The 21046-nt window shown below is 35.6% G+C and overlaps 1 protein-coding gene across 5 annotated transcripts in view; it reads right to left on the bottom strand.

Annotated features, from left to right (window-relative positions):
• Positions 1-21046, bottom strand: part of PLB1 (phospholipase B1) — a 224008-nt gene that overhangs the window by 10612 nt on the left and 192350 nt on the right. For 4 of the 5 annotated variants that reach the window (XM_074209798.1, XM_074209799.1, XM_074209800.1 and 1 more), the window contains 4 exons: positions 18425-18513; positions 18126-18207; positions 13296-13400; positions 12668-12763 (listed from right to left, as the gene is read on the bottom strand). In XM_074209798.1, coding sequence (XP_074065899.1) covers positions 12668-12763; positions 13296-13400; positions 18126-18207; positions 18425-18513 — 372 coding nt within the window. The remainder of the gene's footprint in view (positions 1-12667; positions 12764-13295; positions 13401-18125; positions 18208-18424; positions 18514-21046) is intronic. The other variant, XM_074209801.1, reaches the window with a different exon arrangement.

Genomic DNA, 21046 nt, shown 5'->3' on the forward strand with positions numbered 1-21046 from the left:
AGGGAAACACAGTTAGTAAGTGTCTAAGGTCAGATTTGAATTCAGGAAGATAAATCTTCCTGAGTTCATGATCTAATACTCTATTCACTGTACCACCTAGAATGCTCCCTCTAGCTTAATTTCCTCCATTCTGTAGTTAATAAAGTTGATTTTTTAAAAAACTCAAGTGTAGGAGTCCATATTGACCTAAATTAAATTTCATCTTCATGATAATGTTTGTCCTTTGTTCTTGAAGAAGACTATGATAGCAGGGAGGTGATGCCTTGACAAGCAAGTGAATTGGATTCTACTGACAGGGTACTGTGCTAAATCACCAGCCTCACTTTCTCCTCCAAAGTTGTTTGGGTCTGATATGGCCAGATATGAATCAGTATGACTGAAGATGACTTTGGATGTGACACAATAAGGATTAAATGACTTGCTCAAGGTACACAGCTAGTAAATGTCAAAGACTAAGGCCAAATTGAACAGAGGTCCTCTTGACTCCAGGGATGGTGCTCTATTCACTGCATCATCTAGCTTTGGGAATCTCCTAACTCCCTTTTTCAACCAGGATATATTCATAGAAAGTAAAGGGCAGGCAACAAAGCTAATGAAGTATTCATGTTTTATATACAGAGCAAAGATACATTTACACCATGTTATTATATAAATGATAAGAAAGTTTCCTTGACAGAACTAGAAGGGAAGCTTTAACTAACTGGGCATGGCCAAAGACTGGCCATGTTTCATGGTGACCTTTATAAAGACTAGAATCAGTGGAGCTTTGTGGAATGTGACCTTTGCCAAAGGGAAGCAGTGAAGGGAAGGGGAATTCCCCCACTTCCTCTACTTCATTGTCTATAGTCTCTTTAAGTGGAGGTACTCTCCCAAATAAGATGCTGTAAGACACTGCATCCAAGAGTACTGTGTGTGTGTGTGTGTGTTTCAGAGATAGAAAGACAAATGGAGAAAGATGCAGAGAGAAATGAGATAGTGGTCAGGGCAGGGCAGGGCAAGAAGAAGATTCTCTAGTGGTGGTAGAGAAGAGAGTCAACTTTAGATTCAAGGGAGAATTAGTCCTGGAAATTGGTAACTGAGTCAAAGAAAGAGGTAGACCCAGGAACTGATGAGTGAATCATGCAGCAAAGATACTATACCCAGTGTGAATAATATAAGAACACTAATAAAGTTTAAGAATCAGATGTCTGGAAAAATAATATGCACCTGATATACTTTAAAACTTAATCTGCCACTACTGCGTCTATACCCTGAAGAGATGAGGGAAAGGGGTAAAAACATTACTTGTACAAAAATATTTATAGCAGCTCTGTTTGTGGTGGCAAAGAATTGGAAATCCAGTAAATGTCCTTCAATTGGGGAATGGCTTAGCAAACTGTGGTATATGTATGTCATGGAACACTATTGTTCTATTAGAAACCAGGAGGGATGGGATTTCAGGAAAACCTGGAGGGATTTGCATGAACTGATGCTGAGTGAGATGAGCAGAACCAGAGAAACACTGTACACACTAACAGCAACATGGGAGTGATGTTCAACTTTGAAGGACTTGCTCATTCCATCAGTGCAACAATTGGGAACAATTTTGGGCTGTCTGCAAAGGAGAGTATCATCTATATCCAGATAAGGAGCTGTGGAGTTTGAACAAAGTACAAGGATTATTCCCTTTAATTTAGAAAAAAAAACCCAGATGTCTTATTGTCTGATCTTGTTACCTCTGAGAATTCTGTTCTCTTTAAGGATATGATTTCTCTCTCATCACACCCAATTTGGATCAAGGTACAACATGGAAACAAAGTAAAGACTGACAGAGTGCTATCTGTGGGGTGGGGGGAGGGAAGCAAGATGGGGGGAAAATTGTAAAACTCAAATAATATCTTTAATAAAAATAAATTTAAAAAAGTAAAAAAATAAAAATAAAAACTTAATCTGCACCATTAACATTTTCTCTATCACTTTCCTAAGTCTAGCCAATCAACAAAGCAATAAATCAAGTCCTAATTTATAAAGTTTGATCATTTCCAAGGTGAAATGCTCCCCTGAAAATTTAACCATGGTACCCAATCTATAAGTTTGATTTGAGGGGGTGATTTAGTTCCCAGATGAGGTGCTATGTTAAGTGTGTTCTATTTTTATATAGACTATGTTTGAATCCTGATGTTTGGCTATTCCTCAGTGCTTCATATTATCTGAGAATTTAATACACATTCCATTTATGTTTTCATCTAACTCATTAATAAAGAGTGTGAAAATCTCTGGACCAAAGACAGTTTCCTGGGTGCATAACTTTTTATAAATAAGAAAACAGAATCACCTTGGTGAGATGGCTTGCCCAATATCATATAGTAACACAACTGGGACTAGAAATCAGATTTTTGGTATCCCAGAAATACAGGATTGGACTGAGAAGGAAGAAGAAAGTGATAGGTAAGGTCAGAGGAAGGCCAATGAAATCTAATGTGGAAGACAATAAATAGCAAGGAGAAAAGATCCTGGAGCAGTCCCCAGAGTAGAAAACTGCCCTTTTTTTCTATTTTTTTTTTAGCAAGCAGGAAATCTTCATTGTCAGTTGAGAGTTGTTTGCCCTTCATTTTCTAAGAGGACCAATGACATCATGAGGTGATGTCTTGACATTCATTAATTGGATGTAAATGAGGCCCAAAGTCATAAATTTCGCTCTCTCTTCCTGAGTTATCAAAGTCCAGTAGCAAGGCATAAGTCAAGATGACCGGCAATGGACTAGAGTGCAGTAGATGACCTTGGCAACTTGGATGTCTGACCAAGCTCTCAGAGCTCCATAGCACCTGCTTCAGTTGCTTTCATGATTGTTGGAAGAAATTGTGCTCTTCTGGCCATTCAACTGGGGAAAGTCTTCACCTGCTTTAGGTAGCTACTACCCTAATTCACTGACAGATTTGAGGCTGACTTAGCCCATCTGCTGAGAAGGTTTACCTCTTAGGGCCACAGGTGAGAGAGAGAGTGCCAGGTGGACCCCAAAGGTGGATAGCAGTTCTGAAAATGGCTCAGCAGTCCTCACACCAGAGGTCCCAAAGAGTAGAAGGAAGGTGGAAATAAAGCAAATGAAGACCAGGAAAAGAAGATGGTAGAGAAGCAAAAGATTCAGGAGAAGGAAGAAGGGAGGGTCTTTCTTCTTTAGCAAAAGTCTCAGAGAAAGATAACCACTACAACAATAATAATGAATATTTATATAGAACATTAAAATTATAAAGCTTAACAAATATCTCATTTTATCTTCATCATAATCTAATGAGTGGATACTATTAGCATCCCCATTTTGGAGATGAGGAGACTGAGGCTAAATGACTTTCCTGGGGTCTGAGACTATACTTGAACTTAGGTCTTATAGACTTCAAGGCTCTGGCTCTATCCACTGTGCCACATTCCATCAAGAACAAGGCAGAAGTTATACTGGATACTAAAGAGAAGAGAGTTGATACATCCTTGCCACACTATGGTACATCAGGGACATAAACCGATAACCAAAATGATACTGTATCTTGGCATAACAATTACTAGATGTGAATTTTAGAGGTAAATTTGGAATATTCTAAAATGAAGGAATTTAATATTACTTTAGTTTTATAGAATGAAAGAAATGTAGCATATTGGCAACAACATCAACCTAGGAGTCCAGAGGTTCGGTAATCTAGAAGACTTTGGTTTTTACAGAGGTATTGTGGGGAAAATACTGGATTTAGAATGAGAAAAAACCCAAGCTTCACTTCTGATACTTAATAGCTGTGTGACCGTGGAGAAGTTAAACTTCTCAACCTCAGTGTCTCATCTGTAAAATAGGGATAATAATGCCTGAGACACCTATGTCATAGGATTGCCAGATCTCATTATTATTATTATTATAGTACCATTTTTTCCCTTCAAATAGTTCCTCAACCTTGAATAAACTGCCTCATATCTCTGAGCCTCAGTTTCTTTATCTGTAAAATGAAATATTTGGGCTAGACAGAGATCAAGATTCTTTCTGGCTCTCAAAACTCTTGTAAAATATATGACTTTTACCTAAACTAATCCACTTACTCAATGCCATCCCAATTCAACTACCAAAAAATATTTTATTGAGCTAGGAAAAATAACAACAAAGCTCATTTGGAAGAACAAAAAGTCAAGAATATCAAAGAAACTAATTTTAAAAATGTAAAAGAAGGATGTCTAACAGTTTCAGTTCTTAACCTATATTATGATGCAGAAAGTATTAAAACAATCTGCTACTGACTAAGAATTAGGATGGTGGTTAAGTGCAATAGTGTAGATAAACAATCCACAATATTAAATGATTTTAATAATTTTGGGTTTTATAAAGACAAAGATTTAAACTTTTAGGATAAACACTTGGTATTTGGTAAAAAAAAAATTCTGGGAAAACTGGAAAGCAGTCGGTCAGAAACTATCTTATTATTTGTCATGTAAAGGTCAAAATGGATATATGACCTAGATATAACTGGAACTATCATAAGTAGAGAAGCATGGAACATATTGCTTTTAAGATTTATGAATGAGAAAAATTTATGAATAAATAAGAAGTAGACAACATTGTGGGATGTTAAATAGATAATTTTGATTACATTGAACTAAAAAAATTTTGTAAAAGTAAAGTCAATATAGCCAAGATTAGAAGGAAAGAAGAAAATTGTGGGGGGAAAATTTTAGCCATCTTTTTGGATAAAGGCCTCAGATCTCAAAATATAGAAAAATTACCAAGTTTATAAAGAGTATGAGTCATTCCCCAATTGATAAATGCTCAAAGGATATCAATAGGCATTTTTTGGAGGGAGAAATCAAAACTATATATATATATATGTATATATATTCATATAAAATGCTCTAAATCATTATTGATTAGAGAAATGCAAATTAAAGCAACTCATATCATTTCACATCTATCAGGTTGTCTAAAATGATAGAAGGGAAAATGACAAATGTTGGAGGGGATGTGGAAAAATTGAGTCACAAATACACTGCTGATGGAACTGTGAATTGATCAAATCATTCTGGAGAGGAATTTGGAATTATGTTCAAAGAATTATAAAATTATGTATAACCTTTGACCCAGCAGTACCACTATTTGGTCTGTTTTCCAAGGTGACCAGAGAAAAGTAATTGAAAATTGAGGAGATATCCATCACTTAGAGAATGGCTTGATAGTGATGGAATATCACTGTGCTGTAAGAAATGACAAATAGGTTGGTTTTAGAAAACCATGGAAAGATTTGTATGAAAAAATGCAGAGTGAAACAAGCATAATCAAGAGAATATTGTATTATAGTAACAGCAATATTGTTCAGAGTAACTTGTAAATGACTAAACCATTCTGAGTAATAAGATCATTCATGTCAACTCCAAAGGACTTATGAAGGAAAATGCTATCCTCCAGAAAAAGAAGTATGTTCTACAAATATCTACAAATATCTATCTAAAAAGTTGGCCTTCTCTAATGTAGGATTAGGAAAGACATCTTAGAACTCAAAATTCCACAATCAATAAATGAAAGTTTAAAAAAATAAAGCATATGGCATTCAGTTGGGGTGGGGGTTGAAATACAAGTGAGAACACCAAGTGATCTGTAAAATTCTGTAATTGTATCTCTGGGCAGATCTTGATGAAAACATTCAACTTTATATTCTTTTCCATATGTAACACACTGGGTGGGGAGAATATTGTCTACTGATGGAAGGATTAATTAACCCAGTGTCCTAGTCCAATAGTGCAAGGTCCTTGATGGATTGGGGCTAGGGATAATGCAAGAACTCACACTCATGTAAAAGTTTAAAGTTTAGGAAAAGCATTCCTGCCTACCTCCAAATTCAGGGAGGTGAAAAAGACAAGATTATCATCTCTGTTTCTCTAGATGAGAACTAAGAGGTTAAATGATGTCCCCAGAATCCCATAGCAACTAAGTCTCAGACCCAGATTTCCTGATCCAAGTCCAGTATGCAATACCACAAATTCCTTCTCTCTGTGCAAGATAGAATAATTGTGGCTCTAAGGCAAGGGGATTGTCAGCCTGGTTGTTATTATCCAGTCAAGGAAGTAAATATCGAGGACAGCCTCACTTGAACTTGGGACATCTGTGGCTTACCTCAAAGGGTTGTGGTGAGGATTGAAGGTGATGATGTACATTAAGTGCTCTTTACAATCCAATATTCTAGCCATGTCAAATATAACTGTGATGACAAGTCTCAAAAGAGGAGATGGGGAGTACAATACCTCGTATGTGACCTTGGGTAAGTTACTTAACTTTTATGGGCTGGTGTGGCATGGGAGGTTCAGAATAGATGATCCTTTGGGTACTAGCTCTAAATTCTAAAGAAGATGAAGAAAGAAGAATGAATGACTGAGCAATAACCAGTCAGTAATCCAGACAACTGATGATGAAATGTGATTCTTTCTTTTTGTTAGGTTTTTGCAAGGCAAATGGAGTTAAGTGGCTTGCCCAAGGCCACACAGATAGGTAATTATTAAGTGTCTGAAGCTGGATTTGAACCCAGATACTCCTGACTCCAGGGCTGGTGCTCTATCCACTGGGCCACCTAGCCACCCCCTATGATTCTTTTTTTTAAAAGCTGTTGACTAAAGGATTGAATTTATATTCCATCCTCTTCATATTACAGATAAGGAAACTAAGGCCAAAGAGGTTAACCAAGAGCATTGGAAAGAGGATTTTAAGCCAGTATCTTGACTCCAAAGTCAGTGGTGGATTCCTGGTGAAGGAGGCATAGGTTACCAGATTTGGTGAATGTTCATTTTATTTTTCTTAAGTACACAGCTTTGCTATGAAAAAGAATATATTCTGGGAAAGGGAGAAGTTTGAAAATGATAGCATTGTTAATTTTTTAAAAATGACCAATGTAATGATTGCACATATATAACCTATATCAGATTGGTTATTATCTCAGGGAAGGGGAAGGAATGAAGGGAGGGATAGAGTTGAGAACTCAAAACCTTAAAAAATGAATGTTAAAAATTATTTTTACATGTAATTGGGGGGAATAAAATATTATTTAAAAAAATAAAAATGCTAATGTAATCTTTCAACCAAAAACAATGAATTATGGGAAAGGAGTAGGAAAGATAATTGGAGGGACAAAGACAGAGAGGAGGGGAAAAATATTTCTGGTTCTGATCCTTGAATCTTTTAATTTCCCTAAGTTCCCAAGAGAAGAAAAAGAACAGAAAAGGGTAAAACATCTTTCAAGGAAAGAAGACACATTGGATATCGAAGAAGAAATCATTATCCAAAACAGATTAGTGGGAGAGAAAGCTAAGTGCCCAGTAGATTGGATTATGAAAATGCTGTTGATAATATCACTGCAGCTGACTCAGAGATGTCCTGATGATAATTTGGCTGAAAGAATGACGTCAGTCTTCTAAGTGGGATGATGTTTAAATGATGCTATAACACTCCTTGGAAGGAATAACTAGATAAAAGAAATGTGCAGGGAAGGTTGATTTTTGTGGTAATACCATCAAGACAGACTGAAATAACAATTGCCCTTGGCCACATTCCTCTATTAATAGCTGAACTGAGAATACAGAAGCCCCAAAAGTCATTCTTTTATGTCATCTTGCTTCCCTGCTCTTGGGCTGCAGCTGATGTCAGACTGTGCATGTTTTAGTCAGACATGAAAAGGTTTCTGGAGAAAGCACAATTGTAAAGTCAAATTGAAAATCTGCGTTATGAGTCAGCCAGGCAAACCAGGAGAAATAAGTACTGGGCTCATAGATGTGGGAATAAAGTAATGTGTAGCAAGCATCATCATCATCATCATCATCATCATCATCATCATCATCATCCATGAGACCCAGAAATCAAAAAAGGGAAGATAAGATTGCAGTCTGCTAAGTTGCTATGGGAAAAGATGATGGGATGTATTCAACTGGTGAAAGGATCTGCTTACCACTGAGGCCAGATGAAAGTAAGGTTTTGAACAAGGAAAAATTTTATTTGTCTGAGAACATAAGTGTAAGAGTTATCATCTGCCTAATGAAAAATAGGAGATCTATGAAATTATAACCTGTATTCCCATAGGGGATATGTCTATTGGAATAGATAAAAGCAATGAAAATGAATAAATTGAGAAGATAAAAATGTCCATTAAGTCACATAGTTGCTGACCATAAACTAAACATTTGTGAAGTTCTAAATCCCTTCACTCCAACATTCACTCATTCATTAAAAAAAAATTTACACACAAAAATAAGAAACCCTTAAAACTACTTAAGTGAATTTGCAATTCATTTTGCTAGACTCAGGGAACTTTTCAATACTTGGAGAAATACATAATCTAATCAGTATGGTATTCCCTTCAATGGTATAGGTCCCACTGCATTTATACTTTCTCATTTTGTTCAACTGATCCATGTTCTTCTAGCAGTCCACCGGGGGGGGGTCACCTAACATTCTATTATACCCTCTTAATATCCATCAGTTATCTCTTGCTTTCATCATAGAAATGGCCAACCTCAATTTCTAGTTATATAATTCCCTGACAATATCCTTTGCACTACTTTCCCTGCCCAATTCTTCCTTGGAAATACATTGAGCTTGCTCATATCTATCATATACTTCTTCCTTTATTATTGTTTGAGTGACTCACAGTTTTAATTTTTTATTGTCAAAGATATTTATTCAATGATCTGTAGTCATATGGCATCAGCTGTTGTCAAAAAGATGGGTCTTAGTTGTAAAAAAAAGCTTCAGGTTATTAAAAGCACTATGCAGTTTCTCAAAGATAACCCATCCTACTCTTCTGATTCTGTTCTGGTCCCAGTTCATTGTCCATGAACAGTAATCTATCCCATATACACACACATATAATAAACATTTATTATATATATATATATATAGGTATTGTACATTTCTCTCCATATATAAATCCATATATGGATCTATATCTATATCCATGCCTATATTTAGGGCAGCTAGGTAAAACAATGGGTAGAGTACCAGGTTTGAAAGTCATGAAAAACTGGGTTCAATTTTTTCCTTAGACACTTACAAATTATGCGATCATAAACATGTCACTTAACTTCTGTTTGGTTCAGGTTCCTTATCTAAAAAAACAGGGAAAATGAAGGAGGATCAAATGAAATAATAATTTTAAAGTGCTCAGCACAACTGGCCTGGCATATAGTAAGTCCTATGTAATTGTTAGCTATTATAATCATATATTAGAGCTATGAATTATCAATCCAATTGGTATGGAACAGGTATTCTACATCCACTTGGTTTTTCTTGGAATGGTCTCTTTTGAGTGATAATACAAGTGGATTCTGGAATGTTCTAGAATTTTATGCAATCAGAATAATGTTTCTATGTAAACTAGCTCACATATAGGATGTTATAATCTATAAGGAAGTTTTTCAATTTGTACTTTATGCTGGCGAGGTTCGATTACAGTGGCAAGTATCTCAAGTGGCACGTGACTCCTTGTTTTTTGCTTCATAATATTAACAATTATAAACAAATAAGTTTATATTCTAAGCAAGTATTGCCCTTGATTGTCATATATTTTTGGTTGGAAGAGAGAAATGTTTGTTGACTATGGCTGTTTCTAGACTCATTTGATTTCCTCCCTGTGGTGATCTGCTAAAAGTTCCCTGAGAAACAGTGATGATCTGTGTCAGTATCCTTTTATTCACTTCTCTTTTTTTTGTAGTGATGGCTTGTTTAATACTGGAGTGAACTCAGATGTACACTATTTCATATTTTTACTTGGTATCAGTTTTTATCTAAGTTCTGACAATTTTGTGATATGTAAGAGATTAAGTTTTTCCTTTGAGTTTGTTGTTCAATTGTTTCAGTTAAGTCTGACTCTTTGTGATCCCATTTGGGTTGTTATCCAAAAATATTGAAGTGGTTTTTAGATTTCCTCCTCTAGTTAATTTTACAGATGAGGAAACTGAGGCAAATAGAATTAAATGACTTGCCCAGGGTCACACAGCTCATAAGTGTCTGAGGCTGGATTTGAACTCACAAAGAGGAGTCTTCTTCATTCTAGACTACCTAGTTGCCCTTCCCTTTGAGAGAGGAACCTTAATTTTCTTTTCTTTTCTTTTTTATTGGTTGGGGTTGGGCTGGTTCTTTTACTGAGCAACAATATAGGTGGTAGCTCATTAGAACTTTGTAAAAGTTTGTTTAATTGTATCATTATTTATTTGGAAGTCTAAGAGAATATGAATTACTGGATTACCCGCATTCTATTCCCAACATATCTTAATGACAAAAAGGAAATATATAGCATCCCAAAATAACTAAAAAGATGGCCAGGATTACTAAACACACTTCAGTAAGATTTGTTGCAGACAGCAAATATTAAAATTGGGGAGAGTGGAGCTGAAACTATTTCACCAAATTTAGGTCTTGACATCTTAATGAGGTGAGAACATGTCTCAATCAATCCATCATAGGTCTTAAATCTAAAAAAAAAAGACTTTCAGATGGAATGGATTACATAAGAATTGTGTTTGGGTTGACAGAGAAAACTTAGCCATGCTCCAGGTATCTCCTATAAATTATCAACCAAGTTGAGAAAGGAGAATTTCAGAACTTGAACAAGTGTGGTTTTCTAGAACACCCCTGAAGAGGGAATCACTTGGGGAGGTTTTAGGCCTTATCTTGGTTTCAGAGTTAGACTATGTAAACTTCAAAAGGCACAGAAGATTCTGGATTTCCCATCTTTCTACTAGTGTTCTAGCCTCATACCAGACCAGCTATTGGCAGTGTCTACATAGGGAGCCAAGGACTGATGATCACAAATTTATTCCACTTACAGAGAACTTTCTAAGTACTTCATGAATGGGAAAAAATATTTCCATCTCCAAGGTATGGTGAGTCACCTTTTTCTTACATGGTATCTTAAACCTGAACCTACTTTTCCATGAACACTGTATGTATTTGATGGAGATACAGTTATATTCATAGACACAGTGGATTGTGGGGTTACATTTTTTAAAAAATGTTCTTATTGTAAATTAGTAAATGCCCTTCTCTAAAAGCTACTTAAGGAAGGCTAAGTGATTCTCAACTGGTAATACTTGGGAGAGGGGAGAGCATGCAAGAATGGAAGACTTGAGCCAATGACTTTAGAGAATCTCTTTTCTGGGGTAGAATCCTAGAATAAAAACTAACTCTATTTTGTATATAAACACAAAATAAATACATATACAAATAAATGTATATGAACACACACACACACACACACACACACACACACATACATATATACTCACAAGCATAAATATACAAGATAACCTTAGGTAGTTACGGCTAGGGAGCCCAGGAAAGGTCTCTTGTAAAAGGTGACATTTCCCCTGAATCTTGAAGGAAATAGGGGATTCCAAGAGGTAGAAAATATCTTCTCAGCATGTAAACTGGCCAGTGCAAAGACATGGAAACTCCTATAAGAAGAATAGCTTGACTAGACTACGTGTACATGCAGGGAAGTAAAAAATAAGAATGGAAATGTTAGGGTCAGATTGTAAAGAGTTAGTTAATAAAAAATAGTTATTAAATACTGGGGGGGAAATAGCTTTAAAAGCCATTAATCTTATCCTCATTTTTAGAGTCGATAAAGCTTGAGAAATTGTGACTTTGCCCGTGGTAATAAAGTTAATAAGGTGGTCAGAGGTAGAATTCAAACTTAGTGTTCCTGACTTTAAGACAAACATTCTTATCCACTATAATACACTGAAAAGTAAACAAAATATTTTGAAATTATTTCTTTCTTCAGAGTTTATGATCTAACCAAGATGAAAAGATAAACATGAAAATAATGATAATATAAATTAGACTAAATACAAAAAAGAATACAAAGTTCTATGAGATAAAAAGAATATGATATCACTGATTGCTTATAGTCTGTGATTTATATGATATTTGTCTTTTTTTCTCCACCCCTTCAAACCTCCCCAGTAGAAGGTATAAAAAGAATAAGAAGAGTTCAGTAGAATCACAAAGTTATAATAAAATATGGAGAAGGTAGATCTCTACTTTCATATCTATGTCAACAAAAGAGATTGCTGAGGATAAATAAGGGGATTAAAGGGAATAAAAAAAGAATTTTTAAAAGGAAGAAGGTAAAAAGAAAAACTAAAGAAGAAGGGAGTGGACTTGGAAGCTTGCTTCTTTTGTTCAGTTGTTTTGAAATGTGGATGTTTAAAGAAAACAGAAAGAAATTGATCTCACCAGGGATCTGTTCAGGCTTGCCTTGCAGAAAGGTAGACTTGGGCCACATAAATATTGTAGTCCTGTATCAGAAGCAGGGGCTGCTGGAATATATATCATTCCCAGGTGTTAGAAGAGATTGAAAGGTCATAAAATGGAGGAGTTTTGTGGGGAGAAGCCCTGCGGCCTCTCCCTTTCTTCCAAGCTTCAAAGTGTCCTAGCTTCCAGAAGCTTCATCTTTCAGTGACTCCTTTCTGGGAAAATTACACTTTTCAGATGCCCCTTTTGCCAATATGGAGGCATAGTATTTTAAATAAACAAACCTTTGAATGCAAATGAGCTTAACTCTATAGTCAAGTTTTTTTGGGGGGAAAGGGACCCCACAAGTCAGAGAGGGTGTTGTGAGCTCTGGAAAGAATTTTCAACACAGAGCTGGTTATGGTGAAGCTGGACCCTATCACATACCATGTTATTCCAGAGGGCGATGGCCATCTCTGCGTGTCCCCTCTCAGAGAAGTGAAAACAATCCACAGAGAAGAAGCTCAGGTCTGGCTTTCCTTTCTGTGAGCAAACACAATATGGGATTATCTTCCAAGAAAGAGAAACCTCTATACTTGAAAGACTAGTCTAAGCTTTAAAGCTTAGATTTTTCCAACTAATTTAACCATCAATCTATGTATGCTGGTCATCTGTCTAGATAAAGTAGAATAAATGTGAATTTTTGAAGTTTTTCTTTTAATACATTGGTCTGAATGCTGACCATCTGCATTCCCTTCTTTCTGTTTTGTTTGTTCTTCAGTTACCTGGAGAGGGACAAACCATTTGGGTAACAAATTAAGTCTAGCTCAAACTAATAACCACTGAGAGTTTGATCAGGTAGCTCCTCCCTCAAAGATTTACCACTGCCACCCTCCCTCCAATCATCATCATCTCCAACTCTGCAGAGAAACTACAGAGAGGCCAATTCAGAAAAAGCTATATCCATGTCTAAATTCACAGTCAGAGAGGACTTTTTGAAGAAGAAAGAGTCCCATGTGACATAAAGTTCCTAAACAGAATTACTTCCCCCCATGTCCAAAAGCCTCCAACTTACATCATCCAATGGGACCACAGTGCTTTGAAAGAATGGCTGCATTACTACAGCAAAGTCCTCCCGCTCCATGTATCGGTGACTGTAGGTGATCATTGAGCTGCCACTCTGGGAGTAGGGGGAAAGAGGCCCAAATGTCAGTTACTTTCCTTGGCACCCTGAATCTTTCTGAAGTCCATTGCCCATCACTTGGGAACTCTCTTGCTAATAATTGATAGGTCAGAAGTTCTTTTACTAAAGAACTTGGATTGAGCAGCTTCATGTGACTGAATACTCTTCCTCCTCTCTTCCATCTCTAGGAATCCTTAGCTCCTTTCAAGATGAAACTTTAGTACACCTTTTTACAAGGGGTCTTTCCTTCTGATTCTCCCACTTGTTAGTACCCTTCATTTCTCCCCCACAAGTGTATTTTTTTCTGTGAGGGCATTTATTTATCTGTGATTTGTTGTCTTCCCCTAGTAGAATGTAATCTCCTTGAGGACAAGGACTAGGTCAAACTGTTTGAATTGCATCCTGAGTGTTGAACACAGTATCTGGTCTACAACAGGTACAATACTTAATGAATACTTGCTGACTGAAACAACTGTCAATCTATCCTAGACAAATAAGGGCAAGGGTAATAATAATCAAGGTCAGAAGGACTATGGTTTCCATCTCATAAATCCTCTGTAAAATTGGATCTGTACAGCTAACTTGGTTGTCTGACCCTTAATTTTTTTTTAAAAAATAGAGTTTTATTGATATCTTTTGTTTTTACATCACCCACATTTACCACTGCACCTTACCCTTTCTTTTTTTCCCTGAGAGTCTTCCCTTATTTTAAAAAAGGAAGACACAAAGAGGAAGAAAAAAATGTTCAATAAAATTAATCAATATATTGAAAAAAATTTGAGGTTATATCCACTGTTCTGGCCCTTGCTCTCCTTTTATGAAGGAATATAAAGACAGAGAATTATTCAGAGTAAACTCATCATCAGATTTAATCCAGATTGGGGATGTCTCCTGCTACTTTAGCTGAAGTGAGTATATAAATTTTCAGCTGTAGAATGGACCCTGGACATTAAATGAAATTAAGAAACATTATTTGGGTGTTTGTCCTATACAATCTGGAGAATATGTTACTTGATTCTTGTCTTCATGGAACTTACAGTTTATTAGGGGAAAGAAGATAGGAAATGCATGCATGAAATGATAACAGTATATATAAAATCTCAGAAATGATGATAGACTCAGTAATGTAAAAATCAGGGGAGTTCCCAGAGAAGCTAAAATGAAGCATATCTGATCCCTACTGACAAAGAGATGGGTGACAGAAAAGATTAGATAGTGTTGAATATTTTTGATTAATTCCCTTTCTTTGCCCCAAGCATTCAGAGGTGGGAGAGGAAAATAATAAATATAAAAATAAAAGAACATTAAAAGATATTTTTAAAAATAATAAAAAATATGCTTAAATCTGCAGCAAGAAACCATGATCAAATACAACACCCTGTGGTAAAGATTATGATTGATATGGGAATTTATGAATTTTTAAGAAATGGCATTGGTCAGGGAAGGCTCCATGATAGAGGCTGAACTAGAGCTGAAAGTTCCAGAACTTGAAATTACATAGAAGAGTGGTGTAGGAATTACAAAGGAGGGGAATAGCATGATTAGATGTGGAGAGGAATATGGAAACATGGAGCTAGTAAGAAACTGGTGGAATAGGAGATATGGTTGGAAAGACAGAATGGGACCAATTGATCCAGGTCCTTGAACCAAGCCAGACTGAGCCTATGCTTAATCTAATGAGTAGAAAGTCATTGTGGGTTCTCTAATAACGAATTGGCATAATTAAGAATAATATTGGGAGAAGGGGATAAATATAGTAATGATCCTGTATCTGGGAACAGATTGGAGAAGTAAGAGACTAGAGGCAGAAAGCCCAATTGACTCTTGCATTAATTTAACTAAATAAATAAAGGGTGGTATCAGAGGGAAAAGGAAAGAATGGAGGGATTTGTTGGCAAAAGTTCCTTATTATCAGCTTTAAAAATGGATGAAAGTGCTTCCATTTTGGAAAATAACTTGTGGCTTTCCCACCCCCAAATCTCTAAAACATACATATGCTTTGACCAAGCAGTACCACTGACCATTCAAAGATGTCAAAAAACAGAGGGAAAGAACTCTGCACAAAAATATTTATGATAGTGCTTTCTGTTGAATTGCAGTAAATAATTGAAAATGGATAGGGGGGCAGTTTAACCATCAATTTAAATCCTGCCCTCAATGGTTTACCAACTGACCTTGAGTAAGTCATTTAATCTCTGTCAACCTCATCTGTAAAATGGAGATAATAATGGCATCTGTCTTAGAAAGTTGTTTTGAGAACAAAATGAAATAACATATGGAAATCACTTTATAAAACTTAAAATACTATATAAATACTTATTATTATTGTTATTTCATTGTTAGAAATGATGAATCTAATAGGTCCAAAGTAACCTTAGAAGACCAGTGAATTCAAGGAGTGAACAGAACCAGAGAACAATTTATGTGATTATCACAATGATGTAAGAGAAAACAAGACTTAACATTCTCACCAATGCAGGGACCAATCATCACTTCAGAAGTCTTAGTGATGAAACATATTCTGCCTACTTCCCACCCCAGTATCTTCACAGAGGGATGATGGACTAGAGGTGTAGTAAAGGACATATTTACAATCATAGTCAATTTATTGTTTTGTTTTTCATTTCATAATTATTGGTCACAAGAGACCTTTTATTTGAAAGGAGGGAAGTTGTGGGGTTGGTGAGAATGATGTAAGAAAAATGCATCAATGAAACATTTTAAAATATACAAAGAGCAGTAGAAAGTTCAGAAGTGGGCATAGACAAGCAGAGCAGGATTAGTTCTAGCATGTTAAATTTCATATACAATTTTAAAAACTGTCCATAATAGAAGTTCATAGTTTTAAATACAATTTTCTATTCTTCGTATACTAAAATGTAGAGCTTTGCTAAGTTCAAAATAATAATAAATACATTTTTTAAAAAGACCAAGGATTAGACCTAACATGATCATCTATTTCTTGTCTATATCCCTGGATGAGAAATAGGCCACGTGATTACTGGGTGGGAGAGCTGGATGAGATAGAGATTTAACTGCTGTATCATCATGGGTTCATGCTGGAGACAAATGTTACTCATATTCATTCCTTCTATTCTTTGAAGGGAGTAAATCTGAGTTAGAGCTACAGAAGGTAGCAGATGGGCTGGGGGTGGGGGGAGTTGCTACTGGCTTTTGTCCCAACCCAAGACTTCTATTAAGGCAATAAGCAAGAAAAGGAAGTGAGGGATGGAGATAGACTGGTTATCCCCATCCCTTCCCTATAACTTGTTGGGCTATACAGTCTCCTGCCATGATATCTTTATGTCCTCTCTTTCCATCTATTCCATCCATTTCAGAGTCATTTTCATAAAAAGCTAACATTTATATAATGTTTTAAGGTTTGCAAAATTCTCTTTATACATTACATCAGTGGTATCAAACTCAAATGGAAACAGGATCCACTAAACCACACATAAGGATCCCTGTGCATTACCTATCAACTTAGAAAACCACATTATGTTCAATTGTATTTTAATTTATTTTATTAAATATTTCCCAATTATATTTTAATCTGGCCATACTTAGGAGTGACCTGTTGAGCATGTGTTTGATATCTTTATATTACATCACTTGATCTTCACAAAAACTTTGCAAGGTAGGTTCTTATTATTATCATCATCTGCATTTTTACAGATAAGAAAACTGAGCCAGAGAGAGAGAGGTTAAGTGACTTTCCCAGGGTCACACAGTTGGTAAGGCAGCATGTAAACTCAGGTCTTCCTGATTTCAAGTTCAGTACTTTAAATGCTGGAGTTATAGAGATAAAAATGAAAAAAGTTTTTGCCCTCAAAGGAGTTTATATTCCACTGGGGATGAAAACATGTAGACAGATAAGCATATTAATATATAAGTATATATGTACATATTATATCAATATAAATATATTGCATTTAATTAATATTATGGTATATAATTATAATAGAATTAATAATTAATAAATACATAAACATGTATTTGTTCTAGCCATGTGATTCATTAATGTAGGTAACTACTTCTCAGAGAGGAAATTCTCTTTCTGTTGATTCATAATAGCAACTGCTCTTCCTCCAGGAAGAAGCCTTGAAGAATTCATTGCCAGTATTAATCTGTCAAGGTGAGGCCTGACCCCAGGTATTCTTAACTCTGAGGCAGGTTCCCTGTTCACTCTAACCTCCTATTTTCTATTGCAACACACACACACACACACACACACACACACACACACACACACACAAATTATATACGAAATATATATGAAGATATTTTTATTTACTTAGGTCAAGAGAGCAACAAAGGGTAATATGATTTCCTTTCAACTCTATCCCTTTAACTAGATCTCACTTGATGGTATAGGGACACATGTGTAGAATCATTGACCAGACCTCACCCTTGCTAGAATCAATGTTTTAGAGTTGAAAAGAACCTTTGAGAGCTTCTAGTCCAACCTCTTCACTTTACATTGGATAGAACTGAGACACAAAGAGGTTAAATAATTTTTTCAGAATCACACAGCAAAGAGCTGCCCTAGAATTCTAATCTAAGTTCTCTGATTCCAGACCCAGTCAGCACTTTGTCCCTTCATGCTGCCTTAAGGATATTCCTAGTCTCAAAAAATTTTCTTGGACAGCTAACTTGGGTATTTTCTCATTTGGTTAAGGAACTGTTCATTCCTGACATAGAAAGAAAAGTTTGGAAGCTTACCTGGAAGTGTCTATTAACATTCTTCATTTCTTGCAATTCAGGAGAATTGTCCGGGGAACGTCCAAAGCAAGGGCAAATGGATCTATGGAATAAGATGCCTTAAAATAAAAGGTTTTGCTAAATCCAAGTCCAGATTAGTTGGTCCTCAGCCTGACTTTGTGTTACTCAGGAGATTGACACCCTCCACCATGTTGAACATAGATGTTTCCATCAAACTCCTCTCCAGATGATTTTCTAGTCCACTTTCCCCTGAACTCTACTAATTTAGGGACTTGCTATAGATATGTTTGGCCACTTACTGAGTTGTCATTTCACATTTTTCCCCTTGTATTTGGCGTAGACCGACCAGCTCCATAATTTCTACCACGTTGATGAATGATCGAGGTAGCTGCAGGGGACACAAGAATAGGCTCTGGTAATTCTCCAAGAATAGCAAGAGAGGAAAGAATCTTGGACTCTCCAAATAGGACTCTGAGATCATGGAATCATAGATTTAGAGCTAAAGGAGTCTTAGATGTCAGCTGGTTGAACTTTTCATGTTACTGATGAAGAAACTGAGACCCAACCATCACATAATTAGCTTCTACCAAAAAGGAGTTGCCAGACTCCAAGTCAGGGTTTTTTTCACTGTGTAATAATTTTAAAGGGAGGCAGAGTAGCAACTATATGGATGTTTAATTTAAAAAAATAAATTTTTCCAAAGAAAATGAAAATATTGGTTTAAAATATTTCAAATGAGATTAGTAAGTATTGTTATTTTTCAATAGTAGCAAAATAGTTCTCTATATAAAGACACAAACGTTCATAAAAAAGGATCTGATAATAATAATAGCTCACATTTATATAATTATTTTACAATATAAAAGATATTTTTCTTGCATCTTGTGAGGCCAGTAGTATATTATCCCCTACCTTCTAGATAAGGGAATTGAGTTCAAGGTATTCACAAAACTTACCCAAGATCACATGACTAATCTCTTCTAAAACTTATCTACCTCCCACACATTCCAAGGTAGGTTTTACTATGTTATTTTCTGCTTAAGAAATTTCAGTGATTCCTCAATGTCTTTAGATTAAAATACAAGCTCCTCTGTTGATCATTTAAAGCCCTTCCCATCACGGCTTCCATCTATCTTTGTAAGACTGATTACATCATTCCATCTCTCAACTTTGAGTTTCTATGTGGTCAGAATATTCTTTCTGTTCAGCTCTGTGTCTTGGAATCTCTAGCTTCCCTGTAGATATGACTCAAATTCCACTTTCTTCTAGAGGCCTTCCCCACAGTTGTTCATGTCTACCATCATCATGTAGATTTATTTCACCCATATCCTGTATTTGTTCACGTGTAAATATTGTCCCTCATATGTCTATGAATTGATAAACGACTAAGCAAATTGTGGTATGTGATTATAATGAAATACTATAAGAAATGATGAGCAGGATTCTCTCAGAAAAACCTGGAGAGACTTACATGATCTGATGCAAAACGAAATGCACTTACTGTATACAAAGTAACCACAATATTGTAGGATGATCAGCTGTGAATGACAGCTTTTCTTAGAAATGATCCAAGATAACTCTGAAGAACTTATGATGAAAAATTCTATCTCCAAAGAAATAACTGATGGCGGTCTGAGTAAAAATTGAAGCATACTTTTTCTTTAATTTTCTTGAGTTTTGTTTTTTTTTGCAGGTCTATGTTTTCTTTCACATATTGACAATATGGAAATGTTTTGCATGCTTACACATGTATAACCCACAGAAAATTGCTTGTCTTCTCAGTAGGGGGGTGGATAGAGAAAGAGAGAGAATTTGAAACTCAAAAAAATTTTACAAATGAATATTTAAAAATTGTTCTTTCATGTAACTGGGGGAAAATAAAATACTAAATAAATTTTTTAAAATATGCTCTTCCCCAATATAAGTAAACTCTTTAAGGCAAAAGAATTTTCACTACCTAATATTTCACTACCTAATACTACCTAACATGAGTCTATTTTCTATTCATAAAATATTTGAAATAACATATTCATGTAACTTTTAAAAAGGAAGAGGGAGGTGAAGATTGAGTCATTTGCGGAACTCAGTATTTTAAATGGTTTATGTTGATTTGACTGAAAGAAGTATTTTTTAAATCCCCATCTATGACTAAAGTTAAAATCCTAAAAAATCCCTAACTAATTTTATGATAGCTGACACACAAATCATGCTTTCACATTGGTCAAGTGTTTCTCATGAATTTTTAAAATTGGAACCCCACAATAACTTCATGAGGTGGATTCTACAGAAATTGTTATTATTATTGCTAATTTACAGATGGGAAAATGAAATCTCAAGGTTAAGTGACTTTTTAAATGTCAGAGGAGGAGGATTTTGAACCTAGAGCTTCTTGACCAACCTTCTATTCATTACAATATGCTGACCATACAGGGAATCATGGGATTGCAGAGTTAGAGGCTGAAGAGATTTCAGAAGTTCTTTAGTCCAGTCCTCTCACTTTTAAAATTTTAATTTAATTCCTTAATTTAATTTAATTTCTTATCTTGCCCAGTCTGGATCATAAAACCAATCTTAATGCAATTACTGATGGAATGATGAACTTTGGCCTGTTCTATATCTAACTTGGAATGGTTTGCCCCTCTTTAGGCAGCCTGATGGACCCCCACTCCAAGGGATTTACCAAATTGGTACCAGACTTAGTGCAGTCACCAGTCTGGTTGAGTTCACTGTAGCTCATAACTCCTGAATATACAGACAATTCTCTAGCCTCCATTTTATTACAGTGTTACAGTATTACAATTATTCTTCTGGCTAGCAACACCTGTAAATATAGATATGGAGGTTAAGTAACTTTTCAAAGATCACATAGGTTGTGTCAGAGGCAGAATTTGCACCTAAGACCCCTCTGATTTCAGAGCCAG

The sequence above is a fragment of the Macrotis lagotis genome, chromosome 1, assembly GCF_037893015.1.
Source record: "Macrotis lagotis isolate mMagLag1 chromosome 1, bilby.v1.9.chrom.fasta, whole genome shotgun sequence".
In the NCBI taxonomy this organism is placed as follows: Eukaryota; Metazoa; Chordata; class Mammalia; order Peramelemorphia; family Peramelidae; genus Macrotis; species Macrotis lagotis.